Source organism: Salminus brasiliensis, chromosome 19, assembly GCF_030463535.1.
Source record: "Salminus brasiliensis chromosome 19, fSalBra1.hap2, whole genome shotgun sequence".
Taxonomy (NCBI): domain Eukaryota; kingdom Metazoa; phylum Chordata; class Actinopteri; order Characiformes; family Bryconidae; genus Salminus; species Salminus brasiliensis.
This window is the reverse complement of record NC_132896.1, coordinates 2,533,609-2,553,402: the sequence shown is the minus strand read 5'-3', so window position 1 is coordinate 2,553,402 and position 19,794 is coordinate 2,533,609. Positions and strand designations below refer to the sequence as shown.

The 19,794-nt window shown below is 45.0% G+C and overlaps 1 protein-coding gene across 2 annotated transcripts in view; it reads left to right on the top strand.

The window, feature by feature from the left end:
• The window catches only part of septin15 (septin 15), a 47,958-nt gene that overhangs the window by 13,221 nt on the left and 14,943 nt on the right, over nt 1–19,794 (top strand). For both annotated transcript variants that reach the window (XM_072664132.1, XM_072664131.1), the window contains exons 3-7: nt 9,552–9,658; nt 14,557–14,657; nt 14,857–14,991; nt 18,429–18,546; nt 18,641–18,733. In XM_072664132.1, the coding sequence (XP_072520233.1) occupies nt 9,552–9,658; nt 14,557–14,657; nt 14,857–14,991; nt 18,429–18,546; nt 18,641–18,733 (554 nt within the window). The remainder of the gene's footprint in view (nt 1–9,551; nt 9,659–14,556; nt 14,658–14,856; nt 14,992–18,428; nt 18,547–18,640; nt 18,734–19,794) is intronic.

The following is a 19,794-nucleotide window of genomic DNA, read 5'->3' as shown; positions in this document are numbered from 1 at the left end:
TGGTCCTGTCGCCGGTTCACCGGTTGTTCTTCCTTGGAGCACTTGTGGTAGGTACTGACCACTGCATACCAGCAGGGAACACCCCACAAGACCTGCTTCCTGATGTTCTGGAGATGTTCTGATGACCCAGTCGTCTATCTAGAACATCACAGTCTGGTTCTTGACAAAGATGTGGCTCAGATTCTTACGCTTGTTCATTTGTCCTGCTTCATCACCTTCATCAACTTGATGCCTAATATGTAGATCCACCCCTTGATAGGAGACACTGTAGATGAAGATAACATTAGTAGTGGTGCTTATGTTATGGCTGATTAGTGTTTGGGTACACCATATAATTTAATTGGATAAATAGGGTGCATTATTATTATTATTATTATTATTATTATTATTTATTAATCAATTACTTCATTAATACTTAATTAAATGTTGCACTTCTGAAATCTGGTGATTTTTTATTTTTTATTTTATTAAATAAAATGTATTACATTATTATAAAATCTTTTTTTTTTTTTACTTTTTTTTTATTATTATTTTATTATATATATAAATTTTAGTATTGTGCAGCCTCAGAGCTAACCAAATAATCATTTTTCACTTCTATTGATTAGACACGGCACAAGAGCACTGTTATCAGAGGTTCATGATGAACTGACCAGTAGAAATGCTCCACAATGACTTGGATTACAACGTTTCACATTGACCTCAATTAAAAGTGACGAATCTTTTCTCCTCCTGTTAAGCTGCTGTTCTGGAGATACAAGGTTTTTGCGCAACCACATGTGTGACAGTGTACAGAGGAGTGCAGGGGAGTGTTTGGAGGCCTTGTTGACCCCGGAGCAGAGGGAATGCCGTCTCTCAGAGCTGGAGGAGCCGGTGTTCACACTGTTCTGGAGTGGGCGAGGGTCCCGCTGTCGCTCACGGAGACGGACGCCGCAGCTTTTTGGCTCCGTTACATTTTTTCCCTCCGAAACTACAGAGAGGGGGAAAAATCTGTTTCCTGTCCCCTCTCTCTCTCCCTCTCTCTCTCTCTCTCTCCCTCTCTTCTCTCTCCTCTCTCTCCCTCTCTCTCTTTTTTTTTTTTTTGTTCCTCCCAAGCATTTCCGTTCCTTGGTTTTTCTATCTCCCCCCTCCTGCCAGCTGGCCCGGGCTGCGTTCGGGAGACTGGTGTGGAAAAATGTGCCGGGTTTATTGAGCCGAGCGATCAGCGCTGTACTCTCAGTCGAGCTAAAGGAGAGAAGCGCCCTCTCACAAACATCGCAACTAATGTGATGGAGGGACGCCTGGCCAGAAATCAAACCTTCCCCCAAATGAAGGCAGTCAGCCAAGACATGTTGAGCGTCTGAAGTTCAGCTCTTTTAGTTTTACGCTGGAGCTCCGAGGCTTATGGACAAAAGTATTTGGACACCCACTCTGGGTGCATTGATCCCTGAAATCTGAAATCAAGGCTATCAAAAAGAGCTGATCCTGCTTATGCTGGAGTAACTGTCTCTACTGTCCAGAGAAGAAGACTTTGGAGTAGGAGCATTGCTGTAAGGATTTGATTGCATTCAGCCAACTCCCTAACTCATCTCAAAAGTACTGGATGGAGCTCCACCATCCATTATTCCAGAGAACACAGATCTTCCACTGCTCCACAGCTCCTCAATGCTGGGGGGCTTTATAATACCCCTCTAGCCCACACTGGCATTAGGCAGCATGGAGCCAATAGCTTCATGATGTTTATCTGCTGCAGAGGGTCCTATTCTATTGGCAGTACTTCTTCTCTACAGGGACTAGACAAGCTGTGTGTGCCTTTGCACATCGTGTCAGCAATGTGTGCAGCTTAAAGTAGCAGAATGCATTCATTAGAAGAGATGTCCTTAAACTTAAAGGGGTGTGTCTGTGTGTGTGTGTATGTGTGTGTATGTGTGTGTATGTGTGTGTGTGTGTGTGTGTGTGTGTGTTATTGAATCTGATATAAAGATATGCAGGTATGCCTGAGGTGCTCACACCTGCTGCACTGAGGTGTGTGTGTGTGACTCAGCTGTTTGTTTTGAAAGGATCTGATAACAAGAAGTGGTCTCAACTTCTCAAGAAAAAGTTTTCCCCGATGTACACACACACACACACACACACACATTGACTTTCTGGTTCTTAAGCTTTCAGAAATCAATGTGAACAATGCAGACTATGCAGACGATCCTTCATGCAGACAAAAATCTGAAAAGGAGAAAAGAACAGTACTGTCAGCAGCTGAGGAAGTGTGTGTGTGTGTGTGTGTGTGTGTGTACATCGGGGAAAACCTTTTCTTGAGAGGTTGTGCATGCAACATTAGAGAGGTGGTCATAATGTTTTGGCTCAGAAAAGCATTGTATCACAATACCCTTAAATATCAAATAAAGTCCAGCCCCCGATCTGAATGGGACGTTACACACAGCGTTACAGCGTTTTACAGCGGTACACAGCTTCACTGTGTTACACACCTTTACAGTGTTACACAGCTTCACAGTGTTACACAGCTTCACAGTGTTACACACCTTCACAGTGTTACACACCTTTACAGTGTTACACAGCTTCACAGTGTTACACAGCTTCACAGTGTTACACACCTTTACAGTGTTACACACCTTTACAGTGTACACAGCTTGTTACAGCATTACAGCGTTACACAGCTTCACGGCGTTACAGCGTTACACATCGTTACACATCGTTATACAGTGTTGCACAGTGCTACAAAGCACAATTAAAATCTTTTTGATTTAGTCACGTTTTTTTTTGTCATTATTTACTGTCCTTTTTTAAACTCATAATTTTATGTTATAATATATCTTTGTTATATCTGTCTTTATTATATATATTAAACATTTGTTATTGTCATATTATTATTAATATTGTATTATCTGTTATTTTTATTTTATTTTCTTAAACTTTCCGCCTGTAGTGTGTGTTTGTGTGTTTGTGTGTATCCGATTATTGTGTCTGACTGGCTTAGCCTCCATGCCCTGGCCAGGTTGCCTGGTGACCTGTTGTCCAGGAGGGAAGCTTCGGCTCAGTAATCCACTAGATTAAAGTGTGGTGTGTGTGTGTGTGTGTGTGTGTGTGTGTGTGTGTGTGTGTGTGTGCTGTTCCCTCCATTCAGGCAGTGTTTAAACCCACTCTACTGTGAACTGCATCCTGTATAGACAGTGGTGTGAGATGGTTAGCTGTGTGTTTCTTCCTGTGTTTGAGTGTTTTGAGGTTCAGTAGAAAACACTTTTCTATTTAATTTAATTATTTTTGTGCATTTTGATGAAGCTTCCAGTCAAAAAAACACTGGCCCTGGGGCTATACATACCTGCAGGGTGTGTGATGGGGTTCTTAGATGGAGAAGAGAGCGGTGCAGTGCAGTGAGGGGTCTGGTTGGATGCAGGAAAATGGGTCACAAAGCAGATACAGTTCATGATTGGCTAAAAGGAGTGACTGCGTTTGGGCGTGGCCAAAGACCATAGTGTGAAGGAAGGAGCTGAATCTGCAGGGTGTGTGGAAGCTTACGGTCATACTGGTCTACCAGCAGTGGCAGAAATCCCAGCCAACAGGAGATTCACTAAATTGATGTGATATAAAATGTGGTGTGTATAAAAAAATATTCGGGAAAGGGGCGGGGTCACAGCGACCTGATTGGCAGCAGGGGCTCAGAGATGACACTAACACAGGGCTCAAGTGACGCACAGCTCACTCCCACCTCCTCATCGCCACAATATATATATAAATATATAAACAGCACTTATTTTGTTCTTCCACATAAATTCAATGTGTTCAATTAGAACAGGGGGTGTCCAAACTTTTGCGCACAGTTCCAATAGAAGAAAACTCATTCTACTGGGTGAACATCAACCTCTCTATGTGAGTGTGTGTGAGTGTGAGAGTGTGTGTGTGCTGTCATGCGTGCTGATTGTATCAGATGGTGGTTTGACTTGTCGCTTCCTAAGAGAACTGGTAAATGGCTCACTTTCCCAGCATGCCTTTCAGCGGTGTGTGGTTGTTTGTCCTCTGATCCCAAGCTTAATTAGAACAGATCGAAGGTGGTGGGTGTGTGTGTGTGGGGGGGGGCTGTATCTGGTGGCCATTAAAGGATAACCTGTGGACCCCGTGAGCACTTTCCATACAATGAGGCTTTTCACAACTACAAACTCTCCTCTCTCTCTCTCTCTCATCTCTCTCTCTCTCCTCCGATCCCATCTCTCTCTCTCTCTCTCTCTCTCTCTATCCTTCTCTCTCTCTCTCTCTCTCTCTCTCTCTGTCTTTCTCTCTCTCTTTCTCTCTCTCTCTGTCTCCTACTCCTCTCTCTCTTGTATTTGCCAAAGCTACAGGTTACAGGAAGTTGTGAAATGTGAACAGATGAAACATGACGGAACAGAGTTGAACTTTACATTTAAAAAAAAAAAATATTTTTTTCCCTGAGAACATTGCTGGAAGATTTGCATTGCTTTCAGAAACCACCTCATCCATCTCTCTCTCTCTCTCTCTCTCTCTCTCTCTCTCTCTCTCTCTTCCTTTTCTCTCTCTTTTCTCCTATCCACTCTCTCCTCACTCTCTGTCTCTCTTCTCTCTCTCTCTCTCTCATCATCTCTCTCTCTCTCTCTATGTCTCTCTCTCTCTCCTCTCTCTCTTGTCTCTCTCTCTCTCTCCTCTCTCTCTCTCTTCTCTCTCTCTCTCTCTCTTTCTCTCTCTCTCCTCTCTCTCTCTCTCTCTCTCTCTCTATCCTTCTCTCTCTCGCACTCTCTCTCTCTCTCTCTCTCTATCCTTCTCTCTCTCTCTCTCTCTCTCTCTATCCTTCTCTCTCTCTCTCTCTCTCTTTCTTTGTCTCTCTCTCTCTCTATCCTTCTCTCTCTCTCTCTCTCTCTTTTTGTCTCTCTCTCTCGCGCACTCTCTCTATCCTTCTCTCCTCTCTCTCTCTCTCTCTATCCTTCTCTCTCTCTCTCTCTCTCTCTTTGTCTCTCTCTCATCTCTCTCTCTCTATCCTTCTCTCTCTCGCACTCTCTCTCTCTCTCTATCCTCTCTCTCTCTCTCTCTCTATCCTTCTCTCTCTCTCTCTCTCTCTCTCTTTGTCTCTCTCTCTCTATCCTTCTCTCTCTCTCTCTCTCTCTCTCTCTCTTTGTCTCTCTCTCTCTCTCTCTCTCTATCCTTCTCTCTCTCGCACTCTCTCTCTCTCTCTCTCTCTATCCTTCTCTCTCGCACTCTCTCTATCCTTCTCTCTCTCTCTCTCTCTCTATCCTTCTCTCTCTCTCTCTCTCTCTCTCTTTGTCTCTCTCTCTCTCTCTCTCTATCCTTCTCTCTCTCTCTCTCTCTCTCTCTCTCTCTCTCGTCCATATACACTTGTATATTTAATGTCAACAGCTGAAAGGCCACTCGTTCATACACACACACACACACACACACACACACACTCAGTCTTTGATAATGCAGTGATATTCCGGGTGGATGGACTGCTGGTGAAACTCCATGTTCAGCATATTTGCAGAATTCACAGTCAGTTTCCTGTTTTCTCAGCAGACGAGGTGAGCTGGAGTTTCTCTCCCAGCTTCAGCTGTGTCTCTGTCTCTCTCTCTCTCTCTCTCTCTCTCTCTCTCTCTCTCTCTCTCTCTCTCTCTCTCTCTCTGTCTCTCTCTCTGTCTCTCTCTCTCTCTCTCTCTCTCTCTCTGTCTCTCTCTCTGTCTCTCTCTCTCTCTCTCTCTCTCTGTCTCTCTCTCTCTCTCTCTCTGTCTCTCTCTCTCTAAAAGTTTTGGGACACCTGCTCTGAAGTTCATCCTGCTTTTGTTGGAGTAACCGTCTCTACTGTCCAGGGAAATAGACTTTCTACTAGAATTTGGTGGAGGAACATTGCTGCTTTCAGCAACCACCTCATCATCCACAACTTATCCCAAAAAAATATTGGATAGAGCTCCACCATGCCCACGCCTGACATTATTAGGCAGCATGGTGTCAATAGGTTCATGATGTGGATCTGCTCCAGAGGGTCCTATTCTATTGGCAGTACTTCTTCTCTACAAGGACTAGACAAGCTGTGTGTGTGCATTTGTACATCTGTGTCAGCAATGGGTGCAGTTTAAAGTAGCTGAATGCGTTCATTAGAAGGGGCGTCCACAAACTTTTTAGTATTGAACTACTGGATTTCTCGGGATCACTGAGCCCCTTATTCACCAATATTATCTTAAGAACTTCTTAAGACTGATCTGCTCTTACAACGATGGATCTCCCTGTCCTCGTAAACTGGACAAATCCCCAAATAAGAACATCTTGGTGATGTCGGACTTCTTAGAGACTGCCTTGTCTGCTGACAGCTGAGGTTTGGCCTAGGCTTTGGGCTTTCCCTGTGTTTTGCACCCTCCATCAGTCCTTTTAAAAGGTGTGTGTGTGTGTGTGGCAGTAGGACAGGTCGGGGGGTGTTTAGGCCTGGCTCTGGTTCCTGCCCCTGCCCCCAAGTGATATCCATTAGCATGTAGACAGGAAGAAAAGGAAGAGGAGATAAAAAGGCAGGAATGTTTGGAATTCCTCGTGAAAGGAACGTGTCCATTTATCTCTCACTCTGCTCTTCATCTGCTCAGCTGTGTGTCCGACCCTGTCTCACACACACTCCTCGCCCATCTGCCCTGCCCCCTATTTTTCACTGTATGACTGTTCACACTCTCCAGCTGCAGGTCTTTCTTTCCTAACACTGATAACAGTACCGAAACCTGAGGCAGTGTGATCTGAGTGAGTCTACTAAATAAGCTTTTTCTTATGGACAAAAGTATTGGGACACCTACACATCACACCTACAGGAGCTTTCATGACCTTCCATTCTAAACCCAGCAGCAGCAGCAGCAGGTCTGGAGCTCTGCTGCAGTTACTGAGTTACTTTTCTGCACTCTGCTCTGAGCTCAGCACTCGGCCCTGACCCCGCTCTGTAACTTTACGTGGTCTGACAGACACTCGGTGGCTGAGCTGCTCTCTGTGAGCTGTTCCTCCTAAACTCTTCCACTGTTCAATAATAACACCACTCACAGCTGATGGAGGAAGATCTAGGAGGAAGGTCTAAATTTCACCAGCTGACTTGTTGTAGTTGGTGCAGCGGTGTCTCCTATTACATACAGAACCACGCTGGAGTCTGTTGGACTATATTTAAATTGAATGGGAAAGGATGAGGATAGCTAAATATACACACATTATATGGACAAAAGTATTTGGACACCTTCATATTCATTGCTTATTCTGAAATCAAGGGTATTAAAAAGAGCTGATCCTGCTTTTGTTGGAGTAACTGTCTCTACTGTCCAGAGAAGAAGACTTTCTACTAGATTTTGGGGCTGGAACATTGCTGTGAGGATTTGATTGCATTCAGAAACAAGAACATTAGTGTGGTCAGGATGTTGGATAATGATGATGATGATGATGATCACCACCCCAATTCATCCACCCCAACTTTTCACCCCTCTAGCCTATGCCAGTGTTCCCTACAGACACTAGACAAACTTGTCTAGTGTCTGTAGGTAACACTGGCATAGGCTAGATCAGTGTGTGCATAAACTAGCCTTATGTATTCATTTGAGGGGGGTGTCCACAAACATTTGGCCATATAGTGTATAAATACATCCAGTTCGGTCATTTTAGGTACTGATTTTAGGTCTTGAGAAATTAGTTTTACTGGATGCTTTAAGCTCTTGTTGTTGTTGTTGTTGTTGTTGTTGACGACAGTGTTGCATAAATTACAGACACTTTATAAATGAATATTCTGACAGTAATAAGAGGCTGTTTACCAGACGATGAGAAACGCTGCAACATGCTTACAGCTGTTTCTAACTAGGAGACTGAGCCCCCCACTCCACACACACAAACACACACACTCACACTCTCTCCTCCCCATCGTGACCCCCCTGCTGATACCCCCTAAGGGTTGAGAGTGACCCGATTAGCCTCATCCTCTCTTTTAATTAAATATCAACCCACGTGATCTCTCCAAACGACCCATACTCCGATCATCACCCTGAATAAACAACACGCTGAACTGCTTCACAGTGGCCGGTCCGTCCTGAACCAGCGCAGACGCACTGTCCGGTCCGGTCAGGTCCGGTCTGTTCTCCGTCTCCACAGATCAGACTGCTCTGTTCTCCCTCTCTCTTTCTCGCTCACTCAGCAAAGTCAGGATCACCGCTGTTCGACCTTAAGCCCGATCATCTGGAGGAGCTGAAAGGGCTCTCAGTGGGAGCAGCTGGGTTGTAAATTGTGGAAAGTCTTCCATCATAGAGAAGATCCAATCAACCCCTCGAAGGTTCTTTGAGTTGCTGAGTTGTAGATCTATACAGAACCAATACCAGTACCCAATGCACTGGTCCAGATTACAGCCACAGTGCTGATAACCACACAGTGGGTAGTGTAATAGCGACCCTCTATCCTCTGTGCATTTGCACATCTGTATCAGCAATGGGTGCAATCTGAAGTAGCTGAATGCATTCATTACAAGGGGTGTCCAGAAATATTTGGACATGTAGTGTAACTTACTTCACAGTGGTGTAAAACAGGTGTTTTTGTATGTGTACGTTTCTAGGAGCATTAATTACAGTAGTAAATGCATTGATGTTATGTGGACGTCTTAAGGACCACAGGGCTGGTCAGTAGGCCAGTCCAGCACAGTGTGAGGGTGTCGACGAGCAGCAGAGCGTAAAACTGTGTGGTGTGTTTAACCAGAGAGTTCATCAGAAGGTTGTATACTCAGGACATATGAGATTAATATACACACACACACACACACACACACACACAGACACACACACACAGACAAACCGCCGTCAGTCCTCTGTTTAGTCAGCAGATAACACACAGACATAAAACCCTCCCACTGTCTACTGAGTAAACGTAAACCTCCTCACACCCCCTCACACACACCCCCCTCTGGCTGAGGGGGGCCTACCAAAACACACAGGGGTGAGAGGTGTGTGTGTGTATGTGTGTGTGTCACTAACTGGCCTCGGGGAGAAAGACAGACATAGAGAAAGAGAAGTGAGGAAAGGGAGAGAGAGATGTAAAGTGAGATAGGTGAGGGAGGTGGCTGCGAACGCTCCCTCCTCCTCTCTGCAAAGGTTAAAACGTGTGTGTGTGTGTGTGTGTGTGTGTTTGCAATACTGCTATCACTGAAGACTATAATATGTAAATGAACTGAGAGAGTGTTGAATGAATCCATCTCACAGGATTGATTGACTGATGCTGTTTTAATATACGCTATATGGACAAAAGTATTGGGACGCCTGCTTTGTTCCTTGTTTTTTCCTCAACTGATCCTCTTCAAAAGTACTGGATGGAGCACCACCATCGTTCCAGAGAACGATGAGATCAGAGAGCTCAGTGCTGGGGGGCTTTATACCCCTCTAGCCTTTGTGCATTTGCACATCTGTGTCAGCAAATGTAGTTGAATGCATATACTGGAAGAGGCGTCCACAAACATTTGGACATGTAGTGTGAATTCACAGCGGTGTAAAACAGGTGTTGGTGTATGTGTACGGTTCTAGGTTTGAGGGTGTCAGTGGTTTAACTCTCTGATTGGTTGTTTCCTCTTCTAGGTGAGTCTGGATTGGGTAAGTCCACGCTCATCAACTCCCTCTTCCTGACGGACCTGTACTCCAAAGACTATCCCGGCCCCTCCCAGAGGATCAAAAAGACAGTGCAGGTATGCTCCCTCCCTCCGCCTCTCTCTCTCACAAAATCATTTAGAATAAATAAATATGATTAAATATGTAAATTAGAGTAAATTTAGAAGTACCCTCATAGCTGCATTGTTTGTTCTGAGACCTCCCCCTGTGATTGGTCCCAATCAACATATTATTTGTTCTGAGGCTCCTCCCTCTGGCTGTGATTGGTCCTAATCAACATATTGTTTGTTCTAAGGCTCCACCCCTGACTTTGATTGGTCCTAATCACCCCCTTGTTTGCGCTGGGACCTCCCTCTGACTTTGATTGGTCCTAATCATCCCCTTGTTTGTTCTAAGGCTCCTCCCTCTGACTGTGATTGGTCCTAATCAACATATTGTTTGTTCTAAGGCTCCTCCCTCTGACTTTGATTGGTCCTAATCAACATATTGTTTGTTCTAAGGCTCCTCCCTCTGACTGTGATTGGTCCTAATCAACATATTGTTTGTTCTAAGGCTCCTCCCTCTGACTTTGATTGGTCCTAATCAACATATTGTTTGTTCTAAGGCTCCTCCCTCTGACTGTGATTGGTCCTAATCAACATATTGTTTGTTCTAAGGCTCCTCCCTCTGACTTTGATTGGTCCTAATCATCTCCTCGTTTGCTCTGGGACCTCCCCATCACTGTGATATGAGAAGAAAGTGCTATCTACCCACCCTGGAGAGAGCAAGGCCAACTGTGCTCTCTCTGGGCCCTGGCAGCATGACCAGGACTAAACTAAGCGATCCTCTGGTCATAGTGGCCGCGCCTTATTCTGCTGGACCCTTTCGTGGCCCCATTGTTTGGGTTTTTTTGATGGTCACCCATGTGTGAGCAGTGGTTTATCAGCAGCTTTAAGTAGGAGAACCATTCAGAGGCCTGCAAGGCCAAAGATATCATGTGACTCTTGGCGATCATGATGGATGATGGAGGGTTTTACTGTCAGTCCTATAAAACCAGTCACAGCTGGCACTTGGAGCCTTCAGCCAGGCCTGATCAAACTCTCCCAGAGCTCCTGCTGCTGCCTGAGGAGCACAGGCCAGAGCAAACGCTCACAGACTCGGGAATGGAGAGGGACCGAGTTTTGCCCATATAAGGAGATGGTAAACATAGAGGACGGATTCTGGAGGAATCCCAGGGTTTTGAGGGGGGTCACTAGCTGGGAGTTTGAAGGAGAGTTGAGAGGTTTTGTCGTTTGCGTGCTTTTGAGGAAGATGGGGAGGGGGTGACGGAGTTGACATTCCAGCAGTGGCCAGCGGGGTTCGGTGAGAGGTCAGGAATGTTCCCACGAAACCCAACACCCAGCGACGACCACTATCCCAGCTTTCCCAGCACAGTGAGGGAGCCCAGCCCAGCTGGCGGTCCTTGCGATCGCCCTGTGACCTCCTCTGGTCGGATGGGTGAGGGTGGCAGTCAGACACGCCCCGTACGGAGAACAGCCGCCGGTGGTTTAGAGGTTGGAGTTCACTATGGTTCCTGTTGGAGACCATTGCCACCTTCTTCTGGGCTGTGGGCTTTATAGTGACCGCGCCTCATTCTGCAGGACCACTCTGGGCCCAATCGGTCACTTAGGTATGAGTAGATGAACCAATTAGATGTTCAGAGTCGACCTACACACCACTCTTAACTCCTCTGGAGGACCATTTACACCAGCATACACTCGCTCCAGCACCAGCAGTGGTGCCTTCAAGTACCGTGATGTTGTGTTTCTAGCTGCATCACCCACCTCTGTCCGTCTGTCTCTGTACAAGTGTCTGTCTGAGTCTCTGAGTGTGTGTGTGTGTGTGTGCAGACAGCAGCCAGTGTATTTTTACTCCCAAACAATCTCTTGAGTTTGTCAAAACAGCCGCGCTGTGGCCGCTGGGATGGCCGCGGATGGAAGGCGGACATTTTTGTGGTGTTTTCGTTGCTGGCGTGAGTCAAACGCGCAGTTAGACATGGCCCATAACCGTGGAGCGAGGCTGGGAGGAGGGGGCGAGTGTACTTAAGGTTGTTTATTGCTCTCGCGCTCTCTCTCTTTCTCTCTCGCGCCCTCTCCTTTCAACGTGTCCTGTCCTACATTTTGTCCCCTGAGGTCCAGTTATGACATTAGTGCGGCTTTAAGTCAGACATCGAAGACTGATACACACCATGTCCAAAAGTTTGTGGACACCCCTTCTAATCAGTGCATTTAGCTAGTGTAAGTACACACACGCACAGCTTGTCTAGTCCCTGTAGAGAAAGAAGTACTGCCAATAGAATAGGACTCTCTGGAGCAGATAAACTGGATGAACCTATTGGCACCATGCTAATTGAATTCCGCCTTGTTAGAAACCAGACTGTGCTGGAAATGCTCTGTTCTACCAGCGAGAGAACTGGGCTCCTTTCTTCGGTTCTAAACCAGCTCTGAACAGCATATTCAGAACCCAGGAGGAGGCTTATGCTAATGCTAATAATAATGCACACACACACACACACACACTAAGTGATCAGACTGCAGAGCTGTAGCGAAAGGAGCTGGGAGCTGAATGGTCAGGTAGGTCGGACAGTCAGACTAGACTGTAAGAATACTGTATAGCATTGCTGTGAGGATTTGATTGCATTCAGCAACAAGAACATTAGTGAGGTCAGGATGTTGGAGGATGATCCCCACTCCACCACCTCATCATCCCCAACTTCCCCCATTCTTCAGAAAAGCACTGGATGGAGCTCCACCACCATAATTCCAGAGAACACAGTTCCTCCACTGCTCCTCAATGCTGGGGGGCTTTATACCCCTCTACTAGCCCACGCCTGGCATTAGGCAGCATGGTGCCAATAGGTTAATGATGTTTGGAGGTTGGAGTTTACATGGTTCCTGTTGGACACTGTTCCTACCTTCTTCTGGGCTGTGGGCTCTTCTGAGTAAGCCTGAATATTATATTATATATAATAGAAACTGATATTCATGATTTTACTGCTGTTTACTGTTGACTAGCCTATCTAAAATCTGGGGCTGTATTAGTTACAGAAACTTTATTTACAGAGAATTAAGAGGCTCCATTTGGATCAACAGAAATCAGAAAGTCCCTGAAATCATGCTTTCCATGATTTGGGCCTTTTAACACTGTGTGTCAGCATTGTTTATCTGTATGTCTGCGATGTCTGTTGGTCAGATAACATTATTGTTGTTGCATGTCAGTGTGTGAGAGAGAGAAAAACAGCGAGCGCGAGAGTAAGAGAGAGACCGAAAGTGAGTCTGTGCCATAGAGGGTCAGCCAAAAATAACTGTGCCTGTGAGAGCGTAGTGTTGGAGAGAGAGCAGCTGAAATAACTGCAGGAAATGATGCAGCTGAGGTTTTACTATGAGGAACCAGAGATAACCATCTCGCCCTCAGGCCTGCACTCCAGCTTTTGACTTTTCGGTCACTTCGAGCAGACACACACACACACACACACACACACACAAAAACACAGGCAGACACGTACACACACTCACTATGTGTCCAAAAAGTTTGCGGACGCCCCTTCAAATGAATACATTCAGGTGCACCTATTGTTGAGACAGATGTGCAAATGCACACACACAGCTTGTCTAGTCCCTTTAGAGAAGAAGTACTGCCAATAGAATAGGACTCTCCGGGTCAGATATTAATTTATGAAGTAGGGTGGTGATCATCATCCAACGACATCCTGACCTCGCTAACGCTCATGTCCCTGAATGCAATCAAATCCTCACAGCAATGCTCCTCCAAAATCTAGTACAAAGCCCTTGCACAGTTACAGAGACCGTTACTCCAACAGAAGCAGGAGAACCTTGTGTTAATGCGCTTGATTTCAAAAGAAATGATGAATAATGAGCAGGTGTCCCAATACTTTTGTCCTTTGATGTACATACACATACACAAATACGCACCAGAGGCCCTCTGACCTTAATGCTTCTCCGTGCTATGAAACACTCTGCGGTTTTGTCAGACAGGCTGAGTTCTGAGGTGTTGGCAGTCGTTCTGTCTGCTCTGCTGGCTGTCAGTCTCTTAGATGTCTGGTGCAGTGCTTCCCACAGGAAACGCGACCAACCTCTGGGGTGCACCTTGGTTTATTTGAATATAAGGATATCCTTTAACATTAACATTAAAACCACTGGCAGCTGAGGAGAAGAACATGGATCGCCTGGGTCCAGGGGTGTGGATCTACATATTAGGCAGCGACAGTTTGTAACAGTCAGTTCTTGAAGGTGATGAAGGAGCTGAAGCAGTAGAAATAGACAAGCGTAAGAATCTGAGACACATCTTTGACAAGAACCAGACTGTGATGTTCTAGATAGACAATGACTGGGTCATCAGAACATCTCCAGAACAGCAGGAAGCAGGTCTTGTGGGGTGTTCCCTCACGGTATGCAGTGGTCAGTACCTACCAAATGTGCTCCAAGAAAGGCTCAGCGGTTAGAGCTCAGGACTATTGATGAAAGGGTTGTGGGTTCGATACCCGGGCTCGGCAAGCTGCCACTATTGGGTCCTTGAGCAAGACCCTTCACCCTCTCTGCTCTCCGGGCGCAACTCTTTTTAATACCCTTGATTTCAGAGTAAACAATGAATAATGAGCAGGTGTCCCAATACTTTTGTCCTTATGGCGTACATACGCATATGCTTCTTCATGCTATATGCTGGAGTTGGCTGCCTACTGCTCTGGGTGTGTCTGTGTGTGTGTGTGTGTTTACTACCACAGATGGGTCAAATGCGGAGGACAAATACGTGCACCTTTACCTTCTGTAACCCTACACACAATATTAGGCAGGTGGTTTTAATGTTATGGCTGATCTGTCTATGAGATGTTGAACCTCTTTATCTGGCGTGGCGGTGCGAGGCCATTTCACCCTGAACCTGGATGAAGCCTGTGTGGTAAATTTAGCATCATATCCTACTATTCTGATTGGTTCTTCAGGTGGAGCAATCCAAAGTGCTAATCAAAGAGGGTGGAGTCCAGCTCACACTGACCATTGTGGACACGCCAGGGTTTGGTGATGCCGTGGACAACAGTAACTGGTGAGTTGCACTGGGCCTTGTGGGGTTGGGGATTATTCTAAGGACCTTGTGGAGTTTCTGGGATGGTTGGAAACCTACTTAAAAAATCAGATAGTGAGACGGTCAGACGGTATGAGTTTGTTAGGACGTGCCACGATACCGGCCAGCGTCCAAACTCTGGAGCGGCTAACAAATGTCCCTCTCTCTCTCCCTCCTCCAGCTGGCAGCCAGTCATCAACTACATCGACAGTAAGTGCGAGGATTTCCTGAACGCTGAATCTCGGGTGAACCGAAGACAAATGCCAGACAACCGGGTGCACTGCTGCCTGTACTTCATCGCCCCCTCTGGCCATGGGTGGGTACTGCAGAGTGACAATCATCCACCTACTCCATGACACTGAGCTGCATTTAACACCAAACTGCGAAACGGCGACAATCAGCAGCCCTAAATCCAATAAATACAGGATAGATAGATTTAATAAAGCAGTGAACAGTAGACTAGACAACAAGGAGGTGGGGGTGGAGGTATACAGATAGTGGAGATGAGATGAGACAGTAGGTGAAGAAACAGTCAATTCTTGAAGGTGGTAAAGGTGAAGCATAAGAATCTGAGCCACATCTTTGACAAGAACCAGACTGTGATGTTCTAGATAGACGACTGGGTCATCAGAACATCTCCAGAACATCAGGAAGCAGGTCTTGTGGGGCGTTCCCTCTTGGTATGCAGTGGTCAGTACCTACCAAAAGTAAACCGGCATCAAGAATCATGGGCACCCAAGGCTCTCATTGATGCTCATTGAGGCCCCGCCCACCTCACAACTTCCAGGATCTGCTGCTAATGTTAGTCTTGGTGCCAGAGACCACAGCAGGACATCTTCAGAGGTCTTGTGGAGTCCATGCCTCGAGTTGTCAGATCTGTTGTGCCGGCAACAAAGGCGGCCTACTCGATGTTAAGCAGGTGGTACTAATGTTATGGCTAAGCTACAACCAGGAAGCAAGTTTTCGACTGAGGCAAAAGACCTTGTGGAATAGAGGACGAGGCCTTATCAGCCTCCAATGCTGCACCTATTAGCTTTTGAGGGCTGATTGGCTCATCTGAAGAGGCAGCCTCCGGTATTGATTATTGATTACCTACCGATTAATCTCAAAAATGTAATTTCCCAACAACATTACATTTACACCCCTTACTGAAGTAGTCTAGACTAGGACTAAGGAAATTAGCCCATTGACTCACAGTGAAGAGACTGTGTGTGTGTGTGTGTGTGTGTGTGTGTGTGTGTGTGTGTGTGTGTGTGTGTGTGAGAGAATTTGACATGGATGCAGCCTGCCAGCCTGACCCAAAATCATCAGGGGATGGTCTGTAGACTGAGCGCGCTCTGTGCAGGATGAAGGCTGAGACATGATGACCGGCCCTTGCTCACCCTTATTCAGATAATCAGCCAATCAGAGTCAGCCTCTCTCTGAATCCTCAGGGGTCAGCCTCGTCCACGCGGCCACTTTATTTTTAGCTGAGAAAGCTGAAGATATGCAGCTCTGACACAAGGCTTAAGGATGACTCGTGTTTACAACTTTGCATACAGATACAGTCATGTGAAAAAGTTAGGACACCCCATGAAACCCTTTGTCTTTTTGATCATATTTGTCATCACATCTGGAGGTTTGATCTTCATCATGTGATCCACACCACCTGTAGGGGGAGCCGTTTTGGTTTACTGCTGTTTTTTTGTTTGTTTTTTTCAGGGAAATAAGACGAAGGTTTTCATGGTGTCCTCATTTTTTTTCACATGTCTGTACCGGCCAAAGCGGTCACCGAGCGTTCTTCGGTCCAGTGCCAGTCCAGTGTGGCACATCAGTTAATGTTGTCAGAACATGTGCGGTCATTCCTGAGGCTTTACGATTGGGAACGCCACCTCAATGTGGAAAATTCAATAACTCTCTCTGGAGGCCACACAGAGCCACGCATCAGTCCGTCGGTCGTTAGGCAGAAACCGCGTCACCCTGCTGTGCTGTGGAAAACGTTGACCGTCTATGAGCAGCCTCGGTCAGCTGGCGGTTTTCCCACAAAGGCATTTTTGCCGTGACAGTGTGTACCGCAGCCGCTTCCATGTCTCTGTAACCTCTGTGGCTCTGCTTGATGCTTCACATTCCCAAGATGCACAAACTGCCCCTCAATTGCCCTCTATCTCACTGCTATAAACACACACACACACACACACACACTCTGAGTGCATGGAGAAGAAGAGTGTCTTTGTTTAAGTCCTACAGAAAGTGTGTGAGACACAGTGATGTGAACCAGGCGCTAGCTCTTCCAACAGTGACGTCATTTTGTGGAAAGAAAAAGAAAGCTGTGTGTGTGTGTGTGTGTGTGTGTGTGTGTGTGTGTGTGTGTGTTTTTATAGATCTCACCACATCAGACAACACATCAGCCTTGTGTTCTGATCACAGCAGACTCAGAAACACTCTCATTTCCACACAAACCAGCAGTTAAAATGTGCAGTTTACTGCATATCACCGCTGTCCAATGAAAAACACGTATCTCCAAAGAAGTGACTTTACAGGAGAAGGCAAAAATGGGCTTCTCTGAATGCGAGTCAGTGTACAATAAGAGTTTATTCCAAATAATTTGGAGCATTTCTGTTGGTCAATTCATCCAGAATTCCAGAATTATGAATATAGTGTACAGAGCAGCTACAGGCTGTAAATCATGGGGGAAAATGGAGATACATGGTTTTCACTGGAAAGCAGCGATATGCATGAAATTGATGATGATTTCCACATATATAAATACACAGCAGAGTAATGCTTAAACAGCTGCCTATCATATATATTAGAACAGTATAAATAGGGACGATTGTCTAAATGTAGATAAACAATAGAAATGTATAGAGAGAAGAAATATTAATATTTACATAAAACTGAGAATATAGAGCTAGAGGATGAGATTTAGGATGAGGTGTTTTATAAAATTATGATATGATGGTATTGTTCATTGTGTGACAGATTTATTTTTAGTATTTTGACATTTTGTTTTCTCTTGCAAAGTACTGGAGCTTTATTAATATTACTAATAATGTGTTTTTAAGCAAAATATATATATTTATATTTTTTATCACAAATAACAGTTTTTCAATAATAATGCTATAGCTAAAAGTCTATAGCTGAGTTTCCATTTATTAGACAACATTCTGTAGCAGTTCTACCGTAAATCAGCAGCTTCTGGAGCTCTCAGCTTGTCCAGAAATGCGTGTGTACAGCTGTCCATGAGGGGGCGCTCAAAGGTGATTTTGTTTTTATGGAAGTGAATTACACTCACCACCTGTAGGGGGGGCCTAGGAGCAGAAACGACTTGTTCTCACCCAATACTGCTTTAAGCACATTTCCAAAAATTCATTAAAAATAATAATAATAATAATAAATTGTGAACCAATCAATGTCTCCATTCTCTGCCTTCTTTTCACTGATTGGTCAAATCGTTAAATGACAAACAACAGCTCTTAACAGCTCTGATAGGCCGTAATACCAGACACACTCCCTCCACATCCTCCCTGTAAATACTGGGATAAAGTAAAAATGCTGTATTTAAGGTGCCATTAATTTTGCACACTCTGCGCTTAATGTTCATTGATTATAAATTCAGTAAATAAACCGTAATGATGATGGAGAATGTAAAGGATGTGACTTTTATTTACACCTAGAAAATCACCAGCACCTACTGTAGTTGGACCAGGGGTGCCCACACTTTTGCACAAGACTGTAGCTGAGGGTTCCTAAAACAGTGTTCTCCTTCTGCAGTTTGAAGCCTCTGGATATTGAGTTCATGAAGCGTCTACACGACAAAGTCAACGTCATCCCGCTCATCGCCAAGGCCGACACGCTAACACCAGAGGAGTGCCAGCTCTTCAAGAAACAGGTGTGTGTGTGTGTGTGTGTGTGTGTGTATATACGTGTGTGTGTGTGTGTATTAGTTTGTTCTCTAAACGTTCCACTTTTGGATCTTGCTCTAGATTATGAAGGAGATCCAAGAGCACAAGATTAAGATCTACGAGTTTCCGGACACGGAGGAGGACGAGGACAGCAAACTCATCCGCAAGATAAAGGTACGGGGAAGGAGAGGAGCGGCCAGGGGTCTCCACACAGCTCCGTCCACATCCCGTGATTAGTCCTCAGTATTCTGTACTTACTCAGTACTGTACAACATTTTTTCCAAAGCTGGCTCATGTCCAGCGCTCTCCTGGAGAAGGGTCAGTATTCCCACTTCCCCTCCTAACCCCTAGTTCATCTAATCAGTCCTTCAGTAGCGTAAATCAGCTGAGCTGCTGGTGGAGTTCACAGAGAAGCCTAGCACCCACACCGGTGATCTTCTGACCGGCATATCAGTTACTGTACTGACCTGCAGCACATTCTGACCACTGACTTTATGTTTATTTGGGTTTATTCTAATGTTATATAGAGTTAATTACAGGTAGACACTCTCACTGACCACTGACTTTATGTTTATTTGGGTTTATTCTAATGTTATATAGAGCTAATTACAGGTAGACACTCTCACTGACCACTGACTTTATGTTTATTTGGGTTTATTCTAATGTTGTATTGAGTTAATTACAGGTAGACACTCTCACTGACCACTGACTTTATGTTTATTTGGGTTTATTCTAATGTTATATAGAGCTAATTACAGGTAGACACTCTCACTGACTTTCTGTTTATTAGGGTTTATTCTAATGTTATATAGAGTTAATTACCAGTTGACACTCTCACTGACCACTGACTTTATGTTTATTTGGGTTTATTCTAATGTTATATAGAGTTAATTACAGGTAGACACTCTCACTGACCACTGACTTTATGTTTATTTGGGTTTATTCTAATGTTATATAGAGCTAATTACAGGTAGACACTCTCACTGACTTTCTGTTTATTAGGGTTTATTCTAATGTTATATAGAGTTAATTACCAGTTGACACTCTCACTGACCACTGACTTTATGTTTATTTGGGTTTATTCTAATGTTATATAGAGTTAATTACAGGTAGACACTCTCACTGACCACTGCCTTTATGTTTATTTGGGTTTATTCTAATGTTATATAGAGCTAATTACAGGTAGACACTCTCACTGACCACTGACTTTATGTTTATTTGGGTTTATTCTAATG